The sequence below is a fragment of the Suricata suricatta genome, chromosome 7 (genome assembly GCF_006229205.1).
Source record: "Suricata suricatta isolate VVHF042 chromosome 7, meerkat_22Aug2017_6uvM2_HiC, whole genome shotgun sequence".
NCBI classification, from domain to species: Eukaryota; Metazoa; Chordata; class Mammalia; order Carnivora; family Herpestidae; genus Suricata; species Suricata suricatta.
This window is the reverse complement of record NC_043706.1, coordinates 63,501,530-63,525,636: the sequence shown is the minus strand read 5'-3', so window position 1 is coordinate 63,525,636 and position 24,107 is coordinate 63,501,530. Positions and strand designations below refer to the sequence as shown.

General features: G+C 39.5%; 1 protein-coding gene across 1 annotated transcript in view; it reads right to left on the bottom strand.

The window, feature by feature from the left end:
* KCNQ5 (potassium voltage-gated channel subfamily Q member 5) overlaps positions 1 to 24,107 on the bottom strand; it is a 512,482-nt gene that overhangs the window by 57,515 nt on the left and 430,860 nt on the right. The window contains exons 9-11 of the mRNA XM_029943186.1: positions 14,746 to 14,840; positions 10,771 to 10,797; positions 1,949 to 2,169 (exon numbers count right to left, since the gene is read on the bottom strand). Coding sequence (XP_029799046.1) covers positions 1,949 to 2,169; positions 10,771 to 10,797; positions 14,746 to 14,840 — 343 coding nt within the window. The remainder of the gene's footprint in view (positions 1 to 1,948; positions 2,170 to 10,770; positions 10,798 to 14,745; positions 14,841 to 24,107) is intronic.

Genomic DNA, 24,107 nt, shown 5'->3' with positions numbered 1-24,107 from the left:
AACCCATGTCTACACTCAACAAAGGCTGGTCCCCTGCACTAAGACAAGGTGCTTTTTCTAGCTCTTGGCACTTGGGAAGTGGGAATCAGCCTGAGGGATTTGGTGACCGCGAGCTAGACCAAGGGCCCCTAGAGTTGGGGGCAGGGAGAGGACATTGTGTGAAAAGAAGGCTCGATTTTTTTAAATAGAAAATCATCCTTCGCTTTCTTTTACAAAAGATTACATGTTCACTGTAGAAATAATGGGAAATACAAATAAAAAAATGAACAAACAAAATGCAACTATGATCTCACCACTTGGAGGTAACTATTCATACATTATTGTAAATCTTTCCAGATCTTTGCTGATAAATATATGAGCTTACACACATACACATTCACACAAGAAAATGGAATAATTTGTTTTTTATGACCATCTATCCATGTAAATAATTTTTAAAATTTTGAAAATAGTATCTTTTCTAATGTCTGACATTTCATTATATTGATTATATCCTAGAAATGGAATTGGCGGGTGGGATGTGCCCAAGCCTAGGCATACATATCTTTTGATATATGTTGCCAAATTGCCTTCCAGAAATGATGCATCCATTTATATTCAGAAAGGCTATTTTGAGTGCAACCTAAAGCCCTGTAATGGGTAACTCCTGACTCAGCTGTTCTTGGGCGTTCAGCCAAATTCCTAGGGAGGATAATGTGGAAACCGGAGGACACCGAAAATCTGTGTTGCCAGTGACTCAGGACACTCAAAGGCTTGATGGGGGAGTGTCCAATGCTGGTTGAGGGGCATTTCCCACCTTGGCAGGGTGACAGGCAGAGTGGAGCCTGGTCTTGCGGCCCAGATGGAAGCTGCCAGCTCCAGTGGGAGAGGCTGCGCCGGGTCAGTGCCGAGGCATCTACTGGGAGAGCATGGCGTCCATGGAATTGTGGAGAGCAGAGAGGTGTGAAGAGGGGACTTCTGTCGCTCACTTGAAAGAGGGGGTCATGTCCCTGGGGATCTCTGAATGGGCTAGGAGGGACCCTTGGACTGAGGTTCCAGGGATTTTACCACAGGGAGCCTGAGATCACTGAGATTATGACCCCTGGCTGTTAATTTTATCCCTCAGGCTTTCAGGACCTGGGAAAATACAGGTTATAACAGGGAACGAATATAGAAGCCCCGATAGTCTTTGCAGTTTTTATGCATTAATGGAAGATGCTGTTTGACTTTGGTTCTTTGCCCAGTATGAGATCCCAGGGGGGCATACTTAAGAGGAAAACCAAGCTAATCTTAAATGAAAAAGGAACTATTTTATTTTATAAACATGAAAATTGTACGGCACTCAATAAAATGTGTTGGCAAGTAAACTTCTGACACATTGTGTGATAAATAAAGTAGGCTAGCTCCTCTTGGGGGAAGAACTTGACTTCTACTTATCATTAGATTAAGAACTTTCGACAGGAATCTTTCTAAAGAAGATAAGCAGGGGTCTCTGATTTACTGGTGGATAGAGCATAGTATAAAAGGGAACAGCACCTTCATTGTTGTCCAAAAAGGTATTGTTACCCTTCTTACTGGGTTTCAAGACATTCACAGAGCACCTGGTCATCTTTGGGCCATGGACCTTTGCTGGTCAGACATAACCTATACATGAGGACAGTCATGTTGATCTTGATACGAACTTTGAGAAAGAATACTGTGTTGTAGATAAGAGTGAAGAATTACCAGCATTTTGTTTGACTTCTTTGAAATGTAGATTTAGCTGCCAAAGTTGCTCCCCAAAGTAAACTTATGTTCTGTACATTTGCCCAAGGCAATGAATAAATTTCCAATAAAACAAACAAACAATTCTTTCCTTGGGGTTTGTTCTCTTCTATCTTTGAGTGGTACCATGGAGAATTAATTACTTCATAATCTTGCTCACGATAGCTTATCCAGTTAAACACAGTTATGGAAAAACAGGGCTTACCGTCTATCACCGGTTTAGGCTGGGAACTTTTGAGGCGCAGCGAGGGCCGGAAGCGGGTTCGGTCGTTGAAGCTCCAGCTTTTCTGCACCTTGGTGGGGCTGCCCTCGGCCGTGATGTCGGTGCTCGGGGACCGCCTGTCACCCACTGAGGCTTGTCTGCTCTTAATACTCTGGCCCCGGGGGCTAGCCATGCGCACTCGCTCCTTAAAACTTAGCTTCTGACTGTGGACAACAGAGACCTGGTTATTCCATTTCAAGCCATCTTTTCCACTCCACTTGGGTAAACACTTCGATGAAACTGTATATCTCAGTAGTGTTTTCAGCAAATAGGAGCACAGCCATATATTCTTCCCTTATTGAAAATATGAGCTTTAGTCAATCTGTTTGCATTCATTTGACCCCAGTCTCCCTAGACAGGTATGCACACCTTTCCTGGATTCCTCACAGAAAGGCCTGAGATCAGGCACGGTCCTTTGCACACAAGTATACTGGTTCTGTGTTCGCTTTAGATACAGATTTTAGCTTTAACTCACTTTTGAGATTAAAAAAAGTTATTTTTTATTTGGGAAAGTATCTCTTTGTAATTTCTAAGCATTTCTATGGGGATGACAGTTACATATACATATATATCTACATTCTGCATGCATTTCATATTGCAGGCAAGGTTACGATATCCATAAATTCATGCAATCTCATGGCAGTTGGTAGTACTGCATACATAATACTAAACGTACAACACTTAACGCCCAGTTCTTTTATGCTTGCATTCGTTCTTGTGAGACCAAAACCACACAATGTAGAGCAGCCCCAACATATAATGAATGTGATGACTGATTAACGGAATGAGATGTTATGTTCACTAACACAATTTCCTGCTATTAAACAGGTTATTGATTTGCTGTGGCAGCTACTGGTAAATTATATTTGTTCAGACATTCAGTTCTCAGATGCCAGCTAGGACTGGAATGCTGTGTGTTGATTAAGGAAGCATCAACAACAGCAACAAAATCCAAAGTGCATCTCTATGCTTTCCTAAGCAAAAGATGTAGTGTAATTTGGTGGGGAGGGCAGGTTGGAATCAAAGAGACTTGAGGTTTGGAGTCCTGTGCTCTAACATAAAGATGAAAACAGCAATGTTGCTAAGGGATTTTTGTGAGAATCAAATGAACTGTAGGAAGTGTTGGGCATCCATTTTGTTTGTGCTCTTGTTTCATTTCTAAACCACTGTTACTCACTAGAAAGTGACACTGTTATCCATTGAGAGGCCCGGGATTCCTCAGATTCTGAAGAAATGAAGGGTGAAGGGTCTGAGGGCAGAAACTTGGAGCAGATGCTCCGAGATCGCAGTCATGCTGCGGCCTTTGTGGGGCATGAAGGAGGCAGTGTTCTCATGGACACGGATTATCTGAGACAGAGTGGAGCCCTCGTGTTTTCCACTTACCGCAATGTCCACTGTCCCCAGCTGCAGCATGCCAACAGCAAATGTGTTTAGTGGATATGTGTTTTGTAGCTAACAAGAAACAGTAACATTTATTTTTCCATGCCTAGCTGCTTAACAAATGATATTCTAAAAAGACACCACATTTTATGTGTTTACATGAAAACAAATCAAATAATGAACTGCGGTGATCAGAAAGTCCTGACAACAATAAACGAGTTGACCATGCAGCTGGCCGTCCCCCTCTGAAATGCAGTCGCAGCTAAGTCCAGCCTGACTAGCTGAAGGCACATGCAGGGAGCGGGCCCGGCAGTTCTGGGATGGGATCAGGTGCATTCAAGAGTTCTTTAAAACTATCCCATCAGCCAAAGGCTTTCTCTGAACTTGACAAATGCGTGATTAAATGATAGATCACATTTAACAACAGCAACAGTAACATATAAAACTGCATCATTTTATGCTCGGGTTAGGTTCTTCACGACATCCCAAACCTTCAGATTATTTATCCAAATCCTCAAAGGGATAGGGCCCCAAATGTCTACTCTTCTCAAGCTTTTTCTTTCTGTCTTTTTTTTTTTTTAATTAGTAAAAATTTTGTATCTCTTCAGTTTCAGCACATCTGTTCCATTATTTAAATTTATGATGATCAGCTTCAGGAACATATGCTCAACTCTACACCTTTATTTCGATTAGTGCATGGCTCAAGTTTACACAGTTATTACAAGTGTTCTCACCAGACTTCATCTACCCGATTATCTTTTCTGGAGTTTCTGGATGCTTATTACTACAGAGGCTGAGTTTAGTTAATATCAAATCATTTTCTCAAACTTTAAAGATTCATCTCTTTCTTATACCAACTAAATGAAGAGGAAACTGATAAAAACATCATAAAACCATTTAATATGAAATTTAGTTGTTCCTTTTTAAAAATTTTGATAACTGAAAAAATAAAAAGTATAAAATAAGCATCAGTGTCACAAGTAACAAAATATTTAAAAAACAATTGCTTCTATGAAAATATTTTTTAAAAGTTGCCCCATATGAAATATTTTGATACCATTTCTCATAATTAATGGAAAGTGAAAATAATATGAGTCTCTGAATCTTAGTGCTATTTAAAGCACTTAAAGTTGGGGCGCCTGAGTGGCTCAGTCGGTGAGGCCTCCGACTTCGGCTCAGGTCAGATCTCAGGTTCGTGAGTTTGAGCCTCACATCAGGCTCTGTGCTGACAGTTAGCTCAGGGCCTGGAGCCTGCTTCCGGTTCTATGCCTCCTTCTCTCTCTGCCCCTCCCCCTCTCATGCTCTGTTTCTCTCTGTGTCAAAAATAAATAAAACATTAAAAAAATTAAAAAAAAATAAAGCACTTAAAGTTGATATAAATGAGTTCTAGGGACCATTTCCCATTTTGTCCTTCTCAATTGCATGAATATTTCTTTGCCAATGTCTATATTAAAAAATATCAAAATTATTTTTAGGTGAGTTCAACATATTACATATGAAATTAGAAAAAAAAGATGTAATGTTTTCACTCTCTCTTTTGACATAATTGTATGAAAGTTAAGAAAAAGATCTTAATCCAGAACTTTTTAACCAGGCAAAAATTTTGTTCTCCAAAGCAAAGAGTTGTTCTTATAAAAAGCTCACTTCTGTTAGTTTTTCTACTTCTCTTACCCGTTGGAAATCAACAGAGCATCTTGATTAGATGACTATTTAAACCTGATTAGATGAATGTTATTGAAAATGCACACTGATTAAAAACATAAACTCTTTGTTGGTCCATTGAAGTTTGCATTATTTTTTTGCTTTTTTGTCACATCTATAAACATATTTTTGAGGAAGATTTATGAAACAACATTTTTAGGAGACTTGTCAAAGATTATTCCCAGGAGACTAAGGCAGGCGCCCCCCCCCCCCCCCGCTGGCTCTCTCTCTCTCTGGAGAAACTAACAAAAAGGGCATCGTGGGCATAGATTGCGGCATCTGTGAGTATGCAGTCGCACCTTCCCAGCTGAGGACTATACTAGGGGAAGCCTATACAACTACCGGAATTCTGCAAGGGAATTCTTCCCTCTCTAGGAACCAGATGTACAAGTTACTCAAATGGTCCACCATGCAGGCTACTACCAGATGTTCCCTGCCAGGGAACTATGTGGCATTACTGTAACCCCACAGTAATCCTCTTGGACCTAGAATGCTATAGTTCTTGTTATCCTTAATTAGGGTTTTAGCCCTTCATAGTATGAGCAGTCTACAAATTCTCGCCTCAGGCACAATACGGCAACTGAGCCAAAATCATCCAGCGCGTGCGGCAGCTCAGCAGTTGTCCTACCACAAGGGGGCGCCAAAGGGGCTGACTGACAATGCTGGGCGGGACCCTGCCTATTTGTCCCTGGGGTAGAGTATCCAAGCAGGCAACAGGCAACAAGGAAAATTACAAGCGGGTTGAAAACCTCATTCAAGTCCTTAGGAAGAGTGAGTCTCTGAGCAGGGCTCAGGGCAGATGGCGGTGTAACCTGGTCATGCACCTGAGGTTAGTTGGCATTCTCAAATTTCATGTCAATAGCCGGGATGCTGGGTACCTCTGCTTCCGTGAGGTGTACATTCTGAAGAGCTTCTGCTTATTACTACAGAACTTACTAGGAGTGAGGGAAATAGAGCAGCACATTACTAAGCATTTCACCACCATGAAAGTGCTCAGGGATTTCTTTTTCTTTAAAGAACAACAAAGCCATTGGCTTTATTGTTTTTCAGATATAAGTATACAGCCTATTTAAGCAGTAAGTACTAACTACGTAGTTTCATCGTGCTGCTGGAAATGTAACCAGTGCTCTTAATGGTTAGGTTGAAATCACTGGATGTGAAACAGGGCATTACAAACGATGGTCATCTATTTTAGCATTTGATTCATATGAAAATTAGGATCATAAATATTTTAGAATATAGCAACCCTTGTAATAAATAGCAATGCAGCAGAGTAGAAATGAGGAACGAATGAGAAATGAGGAAATGCTTCAGAACTTTAAAAAACAAATATTTATAGGAATCAATGAAGTTAATACCATTAATTGCTTTGAAGTATTAAAAAACTTCTTGATTTGTATAAGAGACCTGTAGTTATAGTTAATATTGATAAATAATTGTCCGAATACATGCTCAAAAAATTAGAGCTCTAGGTCTCTAGCTTGTTAAAAAAGAAGTTTCTTACTGTAAGTTGTATGATGTGTTTTTAAAAGACTAAATCCTTTCCCTCTACCAATAAATGGGAACAGAAGGAGAGCCAATTTTCAAAAGATTATTTTTGAAACAATCTAACATTTGTCCATAAGGACACAGGTTGATTATGCTGAAAAAAGAAGTCTAGTTGTACTTAGTTTAGCAACACATGCAGATCATTCATTGCACACAGAAGAAAGAAAATGTAAATAATGGAAAATAAATGCAGAAGAAATACAAGAACACAGTCTTTTCTGTCAGCATTCTAGAGTTGCCTCCTGAGGACCATACATCTCAGAACCTTATGAAGCCAACTACACAGGAGCTATTTGGACAGAGCACTCAGTGGATCGCAGCACAAGATGATAACATAATAAAAGAATACCATTTATGCTTTAATTTTTAAGACATGCATCCTTGTAACAGTCTCACAAGAACCTGTTAAAGCAGCTTTAGATAGTCTACTAAGAAGTCTGACAGCATTCTATTTAAAGTCTATAAACTGTGATCAAGGCAGCTTAACTATGGAGTAGGGACATAGGCAACAATTGTTGATCAAGGAGACGGGGTAAGCAGAGGCAGCGAGATTTACAGATCGTCCCTAAACCTCTGTGGGCATGATCCGTTGTTGTAGCAATAAACACCTAATAGGCAGGAAGCAGGAAGAGCCTTCTGGTGGCAGTGTGCACTCGGTGGCTGACTGACGTCCTCGTCAAGAAGGAAAGGAGGAGGACATGAAACCTCCAGGTGAGAATACTGGCTTCATCTGGTTAGACGGGTTTACAGGTAAATCTTTTTTCTGATAGTGACAATTTGTACTAAAACAGAAAACTATTTAGTTTAAAAAATGAGTTGGAAAAATTCCTTAATGGGATGATTAATTGCAATTAAATAATAAACATATTCACCACATATGAGATTAGAATTGTTTTAGTGGGAAGACAGAGGAAAACAAATGAACAATAAAATGATGCTAAACAACTTTCACTTATGGGCTAAGTAAATGAAGAACAGAGCAGGCTCCATTGACACTAAGAGTAACTTGTACCTGACCCTGTCCCAAAGACTCAAAGAGACGTGATTTTAACTGTTGCTCAGCCGAGCTTTTCTTGAGACTAAGGATTTGTATTTTAAAGAAAAATTTTGGACCTGTCACAAACAATGCAAAAGTATCATGGAACTGGATGTCTTTCCCCAGCCAAAGGCATTGTAGACAAATTTTGTCTAAACATACCCTAACCTCAGTGTAGAAAGACAAAAATCTCTCTTGCAAGAATATTCCAAAGCAGGGAACCTTCTTAACTATCGGGGTATAGGAATGTGTGTGATGCCTCACTACATTTTGCAGAGAGAAAAGCTTCTCTGTGTGTGGCTTGGTCATTCAGAGGTAACAAATGTCAGGCACCTGGAGAGAGTTATTGGCTACCGGATTAAACCCATCTACACTTGAATAACTCCCAGTTCTTAACACAATGCAAAACCGTAAGGAAAGATTTAGGTGACTCTAGGCTCTGAGATATCTGGAAGGTAACAGAGTGGCCTGAAGTTTCTCTCTTCTGCTTCTCTGAATCACCATCAATAACCCTGTGGCCCCAAACACAGTGAAGGGCTTTGCCCTGGGGTGGTGTTGATCAATCCATGTGAAACTGGGACAAGGATTATCAATATTATCTGCCCTCTTCCAAGAACCAATCCTCATTCTAAATGCATTTTCTTTTGTTTGTATTTTCTTGAGTGAGGGCAAATTTGTTTTTCTTAAGACGGCACTGTTGCTGTTGTTAATACAATGTGTTTTTGCATTCATTATGCGGTCTGCAAATTCCATTGCCTATGGAACACAACAAGGTGAAAGCTAGAGTAATGTTAAACTGGGAGCTTCAGCTTGGTCCCTTCAGCTTGAAATGTTATACTTTTTTCATTTTCTCTCTTTTTCATGTATTTCCTCTTTCTCATTTTTGTTGGTGTTTTTCTTTATAAACTACTTGAGGTCAGGAACATTTTATTACTCCATCCAAGAATTATATACTGAGCACGTTCTCTGCCATACATCTACACAGGGTGATGGGATACAGAATTGGGGGTTAGGAGACCTGAGTGTCTAAAGTACAAAGCGTCAAGTAAGGCATGCATGCCAAACAGTAATATAGGACATGTTTCACTGTAGTTTTCCAAACATTCATGACCAGAGAGAAGCAAGAAATCTCTGTTCAAACCTAAAGGGGAGTCATTTTTGACATCCTTAGTCACAATTATGTAGAATAAATTTTAACATTGTAGGTATATGTGAACATCATGAAATGTAAAAAAATTGGTTGTCTTTTTGAATCATGACAGCGGATCAGGAGGTTCCTTTTTGGAGTGAGGAGCAGAAGCTCAACAGTTTCACTTTAATTTTGTCTTTACTTTCAGCCTTGGTGGTAACATTGGGAAAAAGTGCAAGATCATGTGTCAGTCCAAGGGGACCCGTCCCCTAGGACTGCCATAAAGGGTTACACTTTTGTAAGCATCTTCGCATAACTCACAAATTTCCCTTTTAGGTGTCAATAGCTCTGTTTTGGAGGATGAAACCAAGACAGGTGACCTTACTCTCAGGGAGCTGTGGAGTTTGTGCCAAAGATTTGGAATTTCTGCCTTTAGGATTTGGAGACAAATTACCCTTTTAAATGGATAGCTTTGAAAATAAGGAAAGCTTTTCAAATATCATCAGATAGACTAAAAGAGCTTATAATGGTTATGGTTCATTTTGTGTAACTCTTTTCAAGTAAAATCTTCACGACAGAAGGATGGTGGGGCTTGTATGGAGTCTAGACAAAAGAGGACTAAAGATTCAGAGTCGGTCAGCCTGACCCTTCTAGAGTCTTTACAAAGAATGTACTGAGTCTAATGACCAGAGCAACTCTTTGGGCAGAAATATCTCTAAAGTGGAGAAGACCAAATCTTCGGGCTACCAAAACTTTCTGGACACAGCACCCAGGACTGTCCAATGACCTTTGCTCTAACTCCTTGTCTACCAAGGAAGAGAAGGCTCTGTATGCCACCCAGTGTAGGGTTCTTTACCCCAAAGGAGTGTTGACCATCCTCCCACATCTGTCTCCCATGATGAGTGCATTTATGTTTTGGCTTGTGACTCCTCTTGGGTGTTAATTAACATAATGCAGAAATGGATGACCCAGAGTCTCATCACCCCAAATGAACTTTTGAAACTAGTTTCAGTTCTGTATATGTGTATTATAATTAATGTCACTAGGAGGATAGTACAAAACTAAAGGAATGACCCTTGGACTCCCCCTGGTCCCCACCGAGGGCCCAGTTCTGTGCAGGACGGATGCCTGTGTTCTCTTAATACTGAAACCAACAGCAGTGATAGGAAAAAGTTTTCTCTTCTTCCCTTGCAGCCCCTGGGTTTTTCTTGCTGGTTCTGCCTCTGCTGCTCCTCACACCATCAGTGCTGAGATCCACCTGGCTCTGTCCTTTGAGGCTTTGCCCCCAAATTCAGACCCTTCCTGGCACTTACTGACACAGAATACAATGTTCTCTTTCACCTCCCATTCCCCCTACATCTAACTCTCTGCTCTTTAATATGATAAAGCATTTCCTTGAAAGGCATGAAAGAATGACCATAAATTACTTGAAGTTTCTGGGAGGATTATCTGCTTAAAGGATGGTGAGCGAGGGTTGGGGGGCTCTTCCCCTCAAGCATTTCACCCGAGTAAGCCTCAGTGCTTAATGAGCCAGAGATGCCACAGAAAGATTGTTCCTACTTCCTATACACAGTGTTCCTTTTGCGCAAACCAGCCAATTTCTTATTCTAAAAGAAGGACCCTGATGAAGGGGAATATATCTTAGACTGCTTCCTGGAATTTGAATACTTGGGTAAGACCTCTCTCTGAGAAGTAACACAAAATAACCAAATGCCATAGTTATTATGTTTCCCCAGGAACGTTCCATGCCCTGCTGATTGTAAAAGGCAGTGAGTGCCTTAGGGAGACACTCAGGCTTCCAAGGGGAAGACAAGAATCAGTCAGCCAGCAACCTTTGCAGGCAATATTGTGAAAGGTCACTTTTAATCACTTCATATTTGTTGATCAATTTTACTCACATGAGACACGTTTAAAACATCTGTTAGGCATCTGATTTGTAAACAAACATGTAGCAGAAGAGAAATCACAAACCTGCTTGATGTTTCCCCTTGTTCTTTCCTTCAGGTGCGTGCAGGCAGAAGAGAAATGATGATAAACCGGTGAATACATTTATAGCACTTGATAATGGCCATATTGGAGATTGGGGAATAGAGTTACCTTGAGTATTTCTTTTCAAGCAAGATCCATAGAAGCAATAGTCTTTATAATAAGTACCCAACTTTTAAACATCGGTTTTTTGTGCCACAGCCCTAAGCTGGCATATTTACTTGCAAGACCAGTCGTGCCCACACGTAACCCAAACTACAGACGCTTCGTTAGCTAAACTTATCCCTCCACGGTTAAGAAAAAGTGGTTCTGATCTAACTGGAGTTAGCAAAGACTCTTAGAACGGTGCTGGTTACACTGTGGCTCTCGTCCTGTGCTTCAGGCACACTTTGAGTTCCTAAATCTGGATTCATTAATGGGTGACTGTGGCCTTGTACTTCAGTCACTTATTGAGGAAGATTTTGTTTTCATATTGTATACTGAAGGAATGCTCTTGGAGTAAGTTAGGTACATAGAAAGTTGATCACAACTCTCCTAGCTTAGTATTGGGTGGCATTTTTAATAACCCATCTTAGCAAATTCAGGTCTGTACAACATGGTGGAGGGGCCCTGCTCTATGAATGAGCTGTGTGTCCTTGGGCAAGCATCTTACTTTCTTGAGGGTCTTGATTTTCTTAGGAGTGCACTGAAGGCATTAGATTAGACAATGGCTAAATTCTGACTTCTTAAGGTATCACATGGCATCCTTGGAGCCTGATAATTCCCTATAGCTTCATAAAATATCGGGCTCATTCCCGAAAAGAGCACATTTCCCTGTGTTATATACACTTTACATGGCCTTCTTTTTCTTTGAGAAGAAAACCAAGAAAAAATATGTTCCCGCTGTAAATCCTTCTGTTATTAAAACAGAACTTTGAAATAGCAACTGCTAAGACCTTGAAAATGTATGTGAGACCAGCCAGACCAGAAAGGAGGGAGTCAGAAACTGCCAGGTGCATCCCTGGCAGGTCTGAATGGGTGTGGCATGCCCCTCCCTCCCCAGCACACTTTTCACACCCCTCTTCCATCCTACTCGCTGGAATGAGGTTGAGAAGCCAAAGCACGTCATTTTATCTTTAAAACTGCTGGGAAGAAGAGCGTGAGCTCGTGTTTTTTAATGTTAACAATATCATTGATGATGATGCTACTGATAATATGATCGCTCTTCCCTGACCACCTATTTAAAATTGCAGTCTCTAATGTCTCCTAAATCCTCTCCCTACTTTACTTTTCTCTGTAGCACTACTGCCATCTAGTCTATTACATAATTTATTTATTTATTTGTTTGTTTGTTTTCTCTTCCCAGTGTCCCTTGAATATATATTCCCTGCAGCCTGAGATTCTAATCTGTTTGGTTTTTGTCTTTCATTGCTACATTTCTAGTGCCCAGAATAGTGCCTTGCAAAATAATAGATGCTCAATGAATAGTTATTTAATGAATGAATGAATGAGTGAATGAATGAATCACTTCTTACTTCAGAAGTTCTTAAACTCTGAATGTCATAGGAAATATACTAGGTAAATAAAAAGTCTCAGTCTGTTTCTTACATCACTCTGCACTTAGTAAGCCAGTTATTTATAAATGTGAAAATATCCTTCTAAATTATTATAAATTACTGTCTTCACAGATCTCCAAATTTGAATAAAGCAGGTTTGCTTTCTAAAGCAAAGGTCCTGAACTTGGCTTTAGGGAGTCTGTGAATACATTAAAATGGTAGGGAAAGTTTTTAATTTTATGTGCTTTGAACATTTTTTGTGGGAAAGAGTCCATAATTATCATCATGTTCTCAATGGTTTAACAAAAACAACGTCAATAGTAAAGATTAAGAACCACACAGTTTGGAGCAATAATGTGTCGCTAAAGAGAGAGATGTTAGGACCTCCAGGTTCCCATGAACTTTGCCAGTAACTGTTGTGTCATTTTGGGTAAGTACTTTTTATTCAATCAATGGGGCCGAGATTCAGAGGTTCATGGGGGTGGTGTAGGGGGCGGACAGGGAGGGGGATGGTGATAGCCGGAGGGGAATAGGATGAATACAAGTGTTTGCATAAATTCTCCTCCACACCCCCGGCCCCATTGAAAATAGAAGGAATCAGAGGAGAAAAAAAATTATGTTAGTAAAATAACAGTTTATGCACTGGGAGAATTTGACTCATCATTAATTTTTTCTAAGCTTCAGAATGACCTTAATTCACAAACTTCAGAAAGTAGAAAGTCAAATTATCACATGATAAGAGACCACTCTCTTCTGTCTCTTGAAAACCTCTTTTGGTTTTTCTACCAGCCTTCCTCTCTATGCACTCACCTAGAAACCTTCATGAGTACAAGAAATGCAATTTCTATACAATTCCCATTTCTGATTCATAACCCCAAGGAATAGATGGCATGGGTTTTGTCCCTTTTTGTTTTTAATACCACAACTTTGAAAGAGTCTCATACTCAGTAAAGGAAATTCAACTAAATCTTAAGATCTGCACAGAAAGACAATTCTCATCCACACCTTCACTCAGCAGTATCCATGTGTCTATCCTTGCTAAAGTTCCAACACCTCTACAGCCTGGGGCTCTATGAGTATCTGTCACAGGCGCTGACAAGGTTTTGACGCCAGCTTCTAGGAGACATGTCCTATTGGAGCTTAGAGGTTATCTTGCTCACCTTTAGTCCTTCACTTGGTGGATGGGAAAACTGAAGCCCATGGAAGATTGGGGGGGGGGGGGCAATGTAACAGATCCTGACAGTGACAGATCTACCGCTTGTCAACAGCGTGCACTCTGAACGTCACAAACCTCCTTCGAGATTGAAATTCCAGGCAACAAGTCATGGAGGTTTCCACATCAAGTAAGAAAGAGGTTTTTCTGACTGAATCGCAGTAGTTAGATGCATTGGACCCTTTTAAGCCACTAGGATCAAGGTTTTGTTGGACTATGAAGGGAAAACAAGTGCTCTAAAATACTAAGTCAGACAAGCACTTTGATAACTTTTGAACAATGTGAGGAACGAACTGTTGTAATCAAACTGGGTGACACACAGAAAGCTTTTCCCTTAATTACTTTGCTTGTTTCACTTATTTCTTTAATTAGATGGTGATTATGATTTAGTATGTTCTGCTAGTTGAACTGGAGTCTAGGACTTCAGGACTAAGGATTTATTATTATTTTTTTAATTAAAGATCATTGTGGTAGCCATTAGGGCTGTTCATATTTTTTTCTGGTTCTCCTCTCTTTCTCAGGCACATGGTGGGGTTGCACTTTTCCATCCCCTCTGAGTTGAGGCATGGCCAGGTGATCTGTTTTGACCAAGGAATGTGAATGGAAGCCATATTACTTTCAGATTTTGAATGCGTATTTTAAATTTTAATCTGATTGGTCCCATGGCTTCACTGTACATTATAATCCTATGAGGACTCCAGCTCTTCTTTTGCTGCTGATACTAGTTTGGTCAGCAAGTGAAAATTCAAGGACCATCCTCCTAGGGGATCCAGGTCAGGGACTTTGGGGGGACTTCGTGCAAAGATACATTGCTCTCAAAGTGCTTCCTGCTTGGGGTCAGGTACTGGATGGAGTTTAAACAGTCATTATTTTTCAGGAACCATGGTGCTTACCTTTAGAATTCTGGTGGGTTTTATGAAATGATTTATTAGAAAATAAGCTGTAATAGTAGAAATAAATCTCTATAAAAGTTTAGATTCTTTTAATCTTTAAGTTCAGTCTGTGAATGGTGAAGAATGATCCTGAGTCCATTTAGTTTTGTGTCCAAGTTGCTACTGAAAAGGGTTGAATCTCTCAAAGAGCAACAGAGAGTAAGACAACCCCAAAGTCAGCATGTGTGCATGTGCTCACGTGCGTGTGTGTGCATGTGTGATTTATTTTGCGAACGTGAGAAGGCTTCATGACAGCACCGGCTGTCCCACTGATACCTACTTGGTGGGGCTGCAGGTGTGCAAGGCCTTCAAGTGTGGCTTCCAGGTTGCAATGGAAACAGATTTCTCATCAGCTGCATAACTACGCCAAACGCACTGCATGTGAGGACGGAAAAAACAACAACAAAAGAGAGGAGAAAACAGAATAAATTGAAAAGGGAGATTATTAAGTTAATATATCTTAAGAATCTTTTCCTTGTTATTCCTGGCCCTGATAAATGCCCAAAGGGTGAAAAAGACTACTTTGGCACCTTCTGCCACATTAGTAGAGCTGTTTGTCCAAACAACTCACACCAAAGAATAAAAGTACCAAGGGGTGCCTGGGTAGCTCGGTTGGTTAAGCATCTGACTCTTGATTTAAGCTCAGGTCATGACCTTGCCATTCATGGGATCAAACTCCAGGAGGGGCTCTGTGCTGACAGTGTGGGCCTGCTTGGGATTCTCTGTCTCTGTCTCTCTCTCTCTGCCCCTCCCCAACTTGTGTGCACAGGTGCACACGCTCTCTCTCTCCCTCTCTCTCTCTCAAAAAAAGGAATAAATAAACATTAAAAAAAGAAAGAGCCCAGTAATTACTTAACAAAATTGTTTCTGAAGTAAATTAAAAAAGAAAAAAAGAATAAAATTACCAAAAAGTAAAACATGAAGCAATTTTTGAATTGGCCAGGAAAAGATATGACTTATTTGATGTAAAGTATCTGAGCATGAACTTGGCTTCTGGGAACCAACTGTACATCTTCAGTCACTATTTGGTAAGATAGTGGCAAAAGACTACTGAAAACCCACAATGCTACTAGTAGACTAACTAGTAAATTAATGACCACCAGCGTCATTAATGTACATGAACTGGTGTAATTCCATGATGAACTGGGTAATATTTCCAATGCTAAAAATGGAGACAGTGGTACCAAAAAGCAGGGCTAAAACAAGACGGAGAAATGTATTCTCAAGGAATATAGTTGGAAAGTTAAAAATTAATGTCATGGTTGGGGCACCTGGGTGGCTCAGTAAGCCTCTGACTTTGGCTTAGGTCATAATCTCATGGTTTGTAAGTTTGAGCCCCATGATGGGCTCTGTGTTGACAGCTCAGAGACTAGAGCCTGCTTCGGATTCTGTGTCTTCTTCACTCTCTGCCTCTCCCCCACTTGTGCTCTGTCTCTTTCTCTCAAGAATAAACATTAAAAAAAGAAAAATTTAGTGTCATAGTCTAAGAATATGTTTATAGCTTTTTGATGTAAAACATAAGCTGTCTCTCTATATAATTATGCCTGATATATATAACACAATGTATTTTCAGGTAGTCTTCCCACTCAGAGTGTGGATTAAAACTCTTATTTTGTAGAAGAGAAAATAAAGACTCAGATAAATTAAGAGGTTGGTAGACTCGAGACAGTATCTGATTGCCTGGCTCTTGGTCTTAGAATCCCTCTTTTGTCCTTTGCTTACTACTTGATGACTCTTGCTGCAAAAGTTTCTCTCTAAACTGTCCATTTGAGAGATTGCCTGAACTTACTTTCCATACAGATTTTAGTGAATTTTTTCCTTTGTAATAAGTCTGCAAACATTAGTTTAAAAAATTGTATTTAAAGTTTATTTATTTTGAGAGAGAGAGAGAGAGAGAGAGAGAGAGAGAGAGAGAGAGAGAGAGAGAGAGGGCAAGGGAGGGTGAGAGAGAGAGAAATCCCAATCAGGCTCTGCACTGACTGTGCAGAGCCCAATGTGGGGCTTGAACTCATGAACCATGAGATCATGACCTGAGCTGAAACCAAGAATTGGATGCTTAACTGACTGAGCCACCCAGACACCACAGTCTGCAAACATTTCTAATGACCAAGTGTTTACTCCAGTATCCCCAATTTTTGTATTACAATTCATAAATCAAAGATTTCTACTTTATGTGGCAGATTCACTTAAATGGGTCATATCCCTGCTAAAGAACTATCATTCATGATTTTGAAACTTATGAGGAAGAGAATAGTGATCAATGGTCACTGATCATTTGATCAATGATCAAAACTTACAATGAAGAGAATATCATTAAATAAATGTGCACTGAACACAAAAAGTTAAAAATTGACCTAAAAACTTTGGGAAACTGTTTGGCAGTGTCTATTAAAGCTGAATGTATTTATACCTTATGATACAGCCACATACTCCTACATAACATACTCAGCAGGTGTGTATTTATACATGTTCATCATAAGGTGTGTACTATAGGGTTCAAAACTGCACGGCTCTCTTAACCTGAAGCTGGAAATGCTCAAACTCCTACCGAAAGTAAAATAGAGAGGTAAGTTGTGGAGCATTAACATAATGGAATAGTACACATTACAACAGTGATAGCGCACTGGAACTGTGCTTGATGATGGACAAACTCCATAGGACTAATGCTGAGTGAAAGAAACAAGACACAGAAGAGTACATGCGTAGTTCCATTTCCGTAAAGCACAAGCAACAGGAAAAACGAAGCTATGCTGTTAGAAGCCTAGCACAGCGGTTATGCCTGAGGGACAGTGATTGGGAGAAGGTATACAGGAGGCGCTGGTTAGGTTCTGTTCCTCTATCTGGGTACTGTTTACACAGGATTGCTCAGTTCTCTTTAGATATGTGCTCTATTTTGTATGCACATTATACTTCAATAAAATGTTCAAAAGTGATGTAAAAAACTAGAAAAAATATAGTAAGACCTGAGGGTATTAAAAAAATATTATTAAGGAAGGTTTAAATAATTGAAGCAAGGTTCCTTGCCTGGAGTCTTGCTTACATGGTGTAAGGACACAGGTCTGAATCAAGCTTCCCCTCTGACCTCGGAGGCCTAGGCGCCGGCTTCTCAGAATCATTAGACAATAGAAGGGCACACATTGCCCAAGGCAGGAGGGACCACCCTTGTACCACCCAATCAGGACAGGCCAGTTAACACCTTTAACATTTCTAAGGACAGGCCTAGAGATAGAAGTTACGCCCTACATAGGGGTCCACTCTGTAATTGGTTAAAGTTACTGTCAATGATGTTATGCTATAATGATTGGACCCCTGTACCTGTGTCACAATTTCCTGTAACTCCCCCTTCCCCAAAAAGGCCCTACCCCACCCTTGCTTGGGGCTCTCTCCACATGGATCCACTGCATTGGTGGAGTCTGTGAGCTGGAGTTTATAAGCCCGTAATAATAAAGCCCTTTGCTTTTGCATGCGTGACTTGGTCTCCCTGGTGGTCTCTGTTTTTTTTTTTGAGGACGATATTGGAAACTTAGGTATAACAATGGCTCATGTTGATTTATCCTACAAATCTGTGAAAACTTCTGCTAAATATCTCGGTATCTTAAAGAGAGTAAAACAATTATCGTTTCATCTTGAAATGGTAGTTTTTGCAAATATTGTACAAACATAATTTACAGAGTGACCTAGAGTAATCAATGAAAACATATGGATTTATTATTGCAGCTCCTTTATTTTTTTGATTTATTTATTTATTTTGAAAGAGAGAGAGAGAGAGAGAGAGAGAGGGTGTGGTGTGCATATGCCCATGAATGGGGGAAGGGCAGACAGAGAGGGAGAGAGAGAATCCCAATCAGGCTCCATGCTGTCAGCACAGCGCCCTATGAGGGACTTGATCAGATGACTGTGAGATCATAACTATGAGATCATGACCTGAGCCGAAATCAAGATTCAGACACTAATCTGATGGAGCCAGTCAGGCACTCTTATTATTGCAGCTTCTCATGTAGTGAGGCTCAGAGGACTTCCAATGCTTTGATAGCACAGATGGCTGGTTTAATGTAACAATTTTCATAGAAGGCGTCATATATATGTAAACTCAGATGCTTTGAAAGCATGACCTCTGTCTAACTAAAAGCACACAGCAAGTCCGTGCCTTATTAGATATCAGTGAAAAAAATCCCAAACAATACAACAAAAAATGGGGCCAAGATATTACCTGCTAACGTTATAAAGAACTGGGGGCAAGAGAAGCCTCTTTTAGAAAATTGAAAATGTTCTTAAAAATGAGACCTGGTTTCTTGTTCTATTTCTATCAAATTGATCTCAATAGCTAATCTCTTATTCCTTTCATTACTCTTCTCCTATAAATATCTTGTAAATGGGGGGGTACAGAAGGAGCAAGTGGCATCTGTATTGGGGCTGATGTTAGTTAATAGTCAAGATGGAAGTGGAAACTGTAACTCCATTGGTCTTGTATATACTCTTAATGACTTTGTCCTGTCTGTAGCGCCCTCTCTCTCTCTCTTTCAGCTAATTACCTCAAGTACCTGGACCTCAAAGCCACAACCATATGATCAAGTAGCCTATGTTTCTATATTTAAAGCCAAAATCACAGAGTGGTTGGCATGAGAAAAATAATGCCTCAGAGGGATATGATGTACATGGCATACAATCCAAAGGATAAGCCAACAAAAAACAAAATGAAAGTCAAATTTACCATTTATCAGGTGACCCTGGTGCCTTAGGTAGCCAAAACGATTCAAACTTTGGTCATAATTGTAACTCTGATATCGGTATAATTAAGTTTTTAGGGAGTATTTAGTTTGTATTGTCTGGAGTATTACACCTATGGCACTTGACCCTTTATGGAAATTTTAGTTTCAGGTCACCTTCCAAAGGTATAATTAACATGGAACTGATTATTTCCAAGGCACAGAATTTAAGTCAGAGAGCTAAAAGATTAAGGATGAAAACATGCCATCTTTTTCTCCACCTTGTTTCCTATTAATTTTTAAAAAATGCTTATTTACTTATTTTGAGAGAGAGAGGGAGAGAGAGAATCTCAAGGAGCCTCCATGCTGTCAACACAGAGCCCAAAGTGGGGCTCCAGCTCAGGAACCATGAGATCATTACCCGAGCTGAAATCAAGAGTGGGCTGCTCGAGCCACCCAGATGCCTAACTTCTTGGATAAGGGTAAATGGTAGATAAAGTTTTGAGACCTTGCATGTCTAAAAATGTCTTTATGCTACGATCACACTCCATGAATAGTGTGGCTGAGTGTAGAATTTTAGGTTGGAAATAATTTTCCTCCATAATTGTGAAAGTATTGTTACATGGTCTTTTTGAAAAAAATTTTAATACTTGTTTATTTTTGAGAGAGGGAGAAATAGTGTGAGCGGGAAAGGGACAGAGAGAGAGGGAGACACAGAATCCAAAGCAGGCTCCAAGCTCTGAGCTGTCAGTACAGAGCCCAACACGGGGCTTGAAATCATGAACCATGAGATGATGACCTGAGCCGAAGTCAGATGCTTAACCAACAGAGCCACCCAGGTGCTCCTGCCACACAGTCTTAATTTTAGGGTTACTAATGAGAAAATCAATGCAATTTTAATTCTTGACTCTCTGTATACATCCTGCCCAGAAAGCATTTAGGGATCCCCTTTGGTGCAAGCGTTCTTTTGTGTGCAGCGCTGGGCACTTGGTAGCCCTTTTACTATAACCACTCAGTTCTGGAGAATCATTCTCCAGGAATGTAAAATTACTTTGACAAAATCCTCCCCTTAGTTTCCCTGTACTCTTTTTGAGGCATTCCTGTTGGTTGGATATTTGATCTCCCCGTAGGGTCATCCACCTTTCCTATGTTTTGGTCTTATTTTCTCTCTCTCTGTCTTTTCCTTCTAATTTCTGGGAAGTTTTTACAACTTTTGTGCCCTTCTGTTTTCTTTTTTCCCCCCTGCTGTCATGTTTTTCACTTCTAGGAAGTTTTTTTTCAGGCTGTTCTTTTTTATGATTAAAGTACTAAAAAAAGATTATATAATCTGTGTATAAGGCTTGAGTGTATTAACTGGTGGCCTTACTTTAGGGTAATGAGGTGAAGATTCAGTTGTTTCACTGGTGGAAGCCAGAGTTTCAATAACATATATATATATATATTTTTTTTTTGGGGGGGGGGGCAGGTTGCTTCCCCGTAGCAATATCTTCTAATCTCTTCTCTTCTGGAAAATAAGCCTGTCTGTCAGCATCCACTTCACATACTTTCACTTAATTCCCCTGTTTCTGTTTCCAGTAAGTACTTCGTTCCACCTTGAGCTGGTCTAGTCTCTCTTGACGTGAACCCTCTACATGGCACTTTCTTTTTTTAATTTTATTATGCAAATTTATCACTTTTGAAGTATCTTTCAATGCTAGCCCCAAGCTTTCAGAGATATATAAATGAGGACACAACCGCTGCTATTTGATTATGATTCAGACCCCAGGGGATGAATTCTAGCTCTCCCTAGGCTTGGCCTGGAGATCAGGTGACATCATGTATGAAAAACTCTATGGACTGAAAAACGTTTCGCTAGTCTTGGGCATTATTAATAAAAGTTGTGACATTTGGGCAAGTATTCACGCTGCTTTCTTTTCCCAAACAGCTCCACTTGGAATGAAAAGTTAATTTAAATGAATCATGCAAAGATATTGACACAGCTAAATTTGTTGAACGCTGCTGGGCTTTTAAACTTTTCTCTAAAACCCAGAAAGGCTGGTTAATTTAATTGTCTCACCAACCAAATGACAAAGCAATCTGGGTATCTCAGTGCCCTTTTATTTTTTTTAAATTTTTTTTATTGAGACATAACTGACATATAACATTAGTTTCAGGTACACAGCATAATGATTTGATATTTGTATGTATGTGAAACGATCACCACAATAAGTCTGGTCTCCTTCAATAGAGGCTCAGGCTTATAACAAATGACATTATTCTTGGTCTTGATGCTTTGTGTGTTCAGCAAACCAAGGCAGGCTTATTGGGTGAGAAAATAAATGGATCAACAAATGAGGATTGCTTTTCAATCTAGTGCATTCTTAAAAATAAATTTCTGCAATATATAATCAAAGTGTAAAGCCCTGAATTCTGGCTAAGGGTCTCAGCAAGGAAGAACAATGAATATCTTTAATAATTATATTATTATTCCTATGTCTAATAAAAAAATCAATTGCATTTGGATGGGGGAACAATTACCTTTTAAATTTGTAGATTCGAGGTGCCTGAGTGGCTCAGTCGGTTGAGTGTCTGACTCTTGATTTTGACTTAGGTCATGATCTCACATTTGGTGAGACTGAGCCAGCACTGGGCTCTGAGCTGGCAGAGTGGGGCCAGCTTGGGGTTCTCTCTCCCTTGCTCTTTGCCCCTTCCCCACTCATGCTCTCTCAAAATAAATAAATAAACAATAAAACTTGTAGATTCTACTTTGATTAATGAAACTCTGATTAGATTTTAAAGGTATTCTTAAACATTTTAAGTCTTTCATTTTATACTATTTTTTGTTCAGTATAACAAACTGGAGTTTTAAGTAAAAAAATTAACAATTTTATAAATATTACCTACATTTGTATAAGTTTAATGATTATTTTTTATTGAAGCATAGGTGACACACAGTTACATTAATTTCAGGTGTACAACATAGTGATTGGACCACTCTCTACATTATGCTGTGCTCATCATTTGTCGCCACCCAACACTATTACAGTATCATCGACTACATTCCCTATACAGTACCTTTCATTCTGTGACTTATTTGTTCCAGAACTGGAAGTACATACCTCCCACTCCCCTTTACCCATTTTGTCCAATCTTTTACCTCATTCCCCTCTGCCAACCATTAGTTTATTATCTGTTTGTGTGTGTTCATTTTTTTTTTTTTAATTAAGTTTATTTATATTTGAGAGACAGAGAGGTAGAGCACAAGTGGGAGAAGGACAGAGAGAGAGGGAGACACAATCTGAAGCAGGCTCCAGGCTCTGAGGTGTCAGAACAGAGTTCGATGTGGGGCTCGAACTCACAAACTGTAAGATCATGACTTGAGCTGAAGTCAGACGGTTAACAAATTGAGCCACCGAGGCGCCACTCATTTGTTTTGTTTTTTAGATTCTGCATATAAGTGAAATCATGTGCTATTTGTCTTTGTCTCCCCTATTTCACTTAGCATAATGCCTTCTAGGTCCATCCATGCTGACACAAATGGCAAGATTTCTCTCTCTTTTTTAAAAGGCTGAGTAATATTCCATTGTATGAATATACCCCATCTTTTTTATCCATTCATCTACTGATGGATACTTGGCTTGCTTCCATATCTTGGCTGTTGTGAATAATGCTGCAATAGCATAGGGGTGCATATACCCTTTCAAATTAGTGGTTTTGTTTTCTTTGGGTAAATGCCCAGTACTGGAATTACTGGATCATAGGTTATTTCTATTTTTAACTTGTTAAAGAACCTATAAACTGTCGTCCACAGTGGCTGCACCAATTTACATCTCTACTAACAAAGCACAAGGGTTCCTTTTTCTACACATTCTTGCCAACACTTGTTATTTCTTGTCTTTCTGACGTTAGCCATTCTGACAGGTGTGAGGGGATATCTCACTGTGGTTTTGGTGTGCATTTCCACGATGATTAGTGATGTTGAGCACTTTTTCATGTGTCTGTTGGTCATCTATATGTCTTTGAAAAAATGTCTATTCAGTTTCTCTGCTGATTTTTTAATAAGATTATTGGGTTTTTTTAGTGTTAAGTTGCATAATTTTTTAATATATTTTGGATTTTGCTTCCTTATTAGATACCCTATTTGTAAATATCTTCTCCCATGATAAGTAAACTGCTTTTTCATTTTGTTGATGACTTCCTTTGCTGTGCAAAAGCTTCTTATTTGTACAAGTTTAATTATTGATCACAATATATGTTACATAACCCAGTTCCATACAATGAAATTCTAAATCTTTAAGCAAAACTGTTTAATCAGCCTCTTTACCTTTCATGGGTTACCTGGGAGGAAGGCCATACCTTGCTTTATCTTTTTCTGTGGATATATGAATACCTCTGGTCCAAAGATTTGCTGCAAGAGTATTAATCTGTTTTCAAGTTGAGTTGCAAATTATTTTTGCACAATTTAGCAGTTGATAAGTTAGATCAGGAAACTTTCTCCAATATTCTCTATATTTATCTTGCACAATATGGTAGCCCATAGCCATCATATTGCTACTGACCATTTGTGATATGGCTAGTGCCATTGAGGAATTGAATTTATAAATTTAAGTAGCTACATGTAACTACTGTCAACTGTATTGGACATCATAGTGCTATATTATCACAAGGGATTCATGCATGAGAAATGCCCCAAAGGACTCACTTTTTTAAATTAAATTTTTAAAAGCTTATTTATTTTTAGAGAGAGAGAGAGAGCACAGATGAGGGAGAAACAGAAAGAGAGAGGGAGATACAGAATTTGAAGTAAGCTTCATGCTTTGAACTGTTAGCACAGAGCCTGACACAGGGCTTGAATCCATGAATCATGAGATCATGACCTGAGCCAAAATTGGACGCTAAACATACTGAGCCACCCAAGTGTCCCAAAGGGCTCAGTTTCTAACAGAACTGAGCTGAT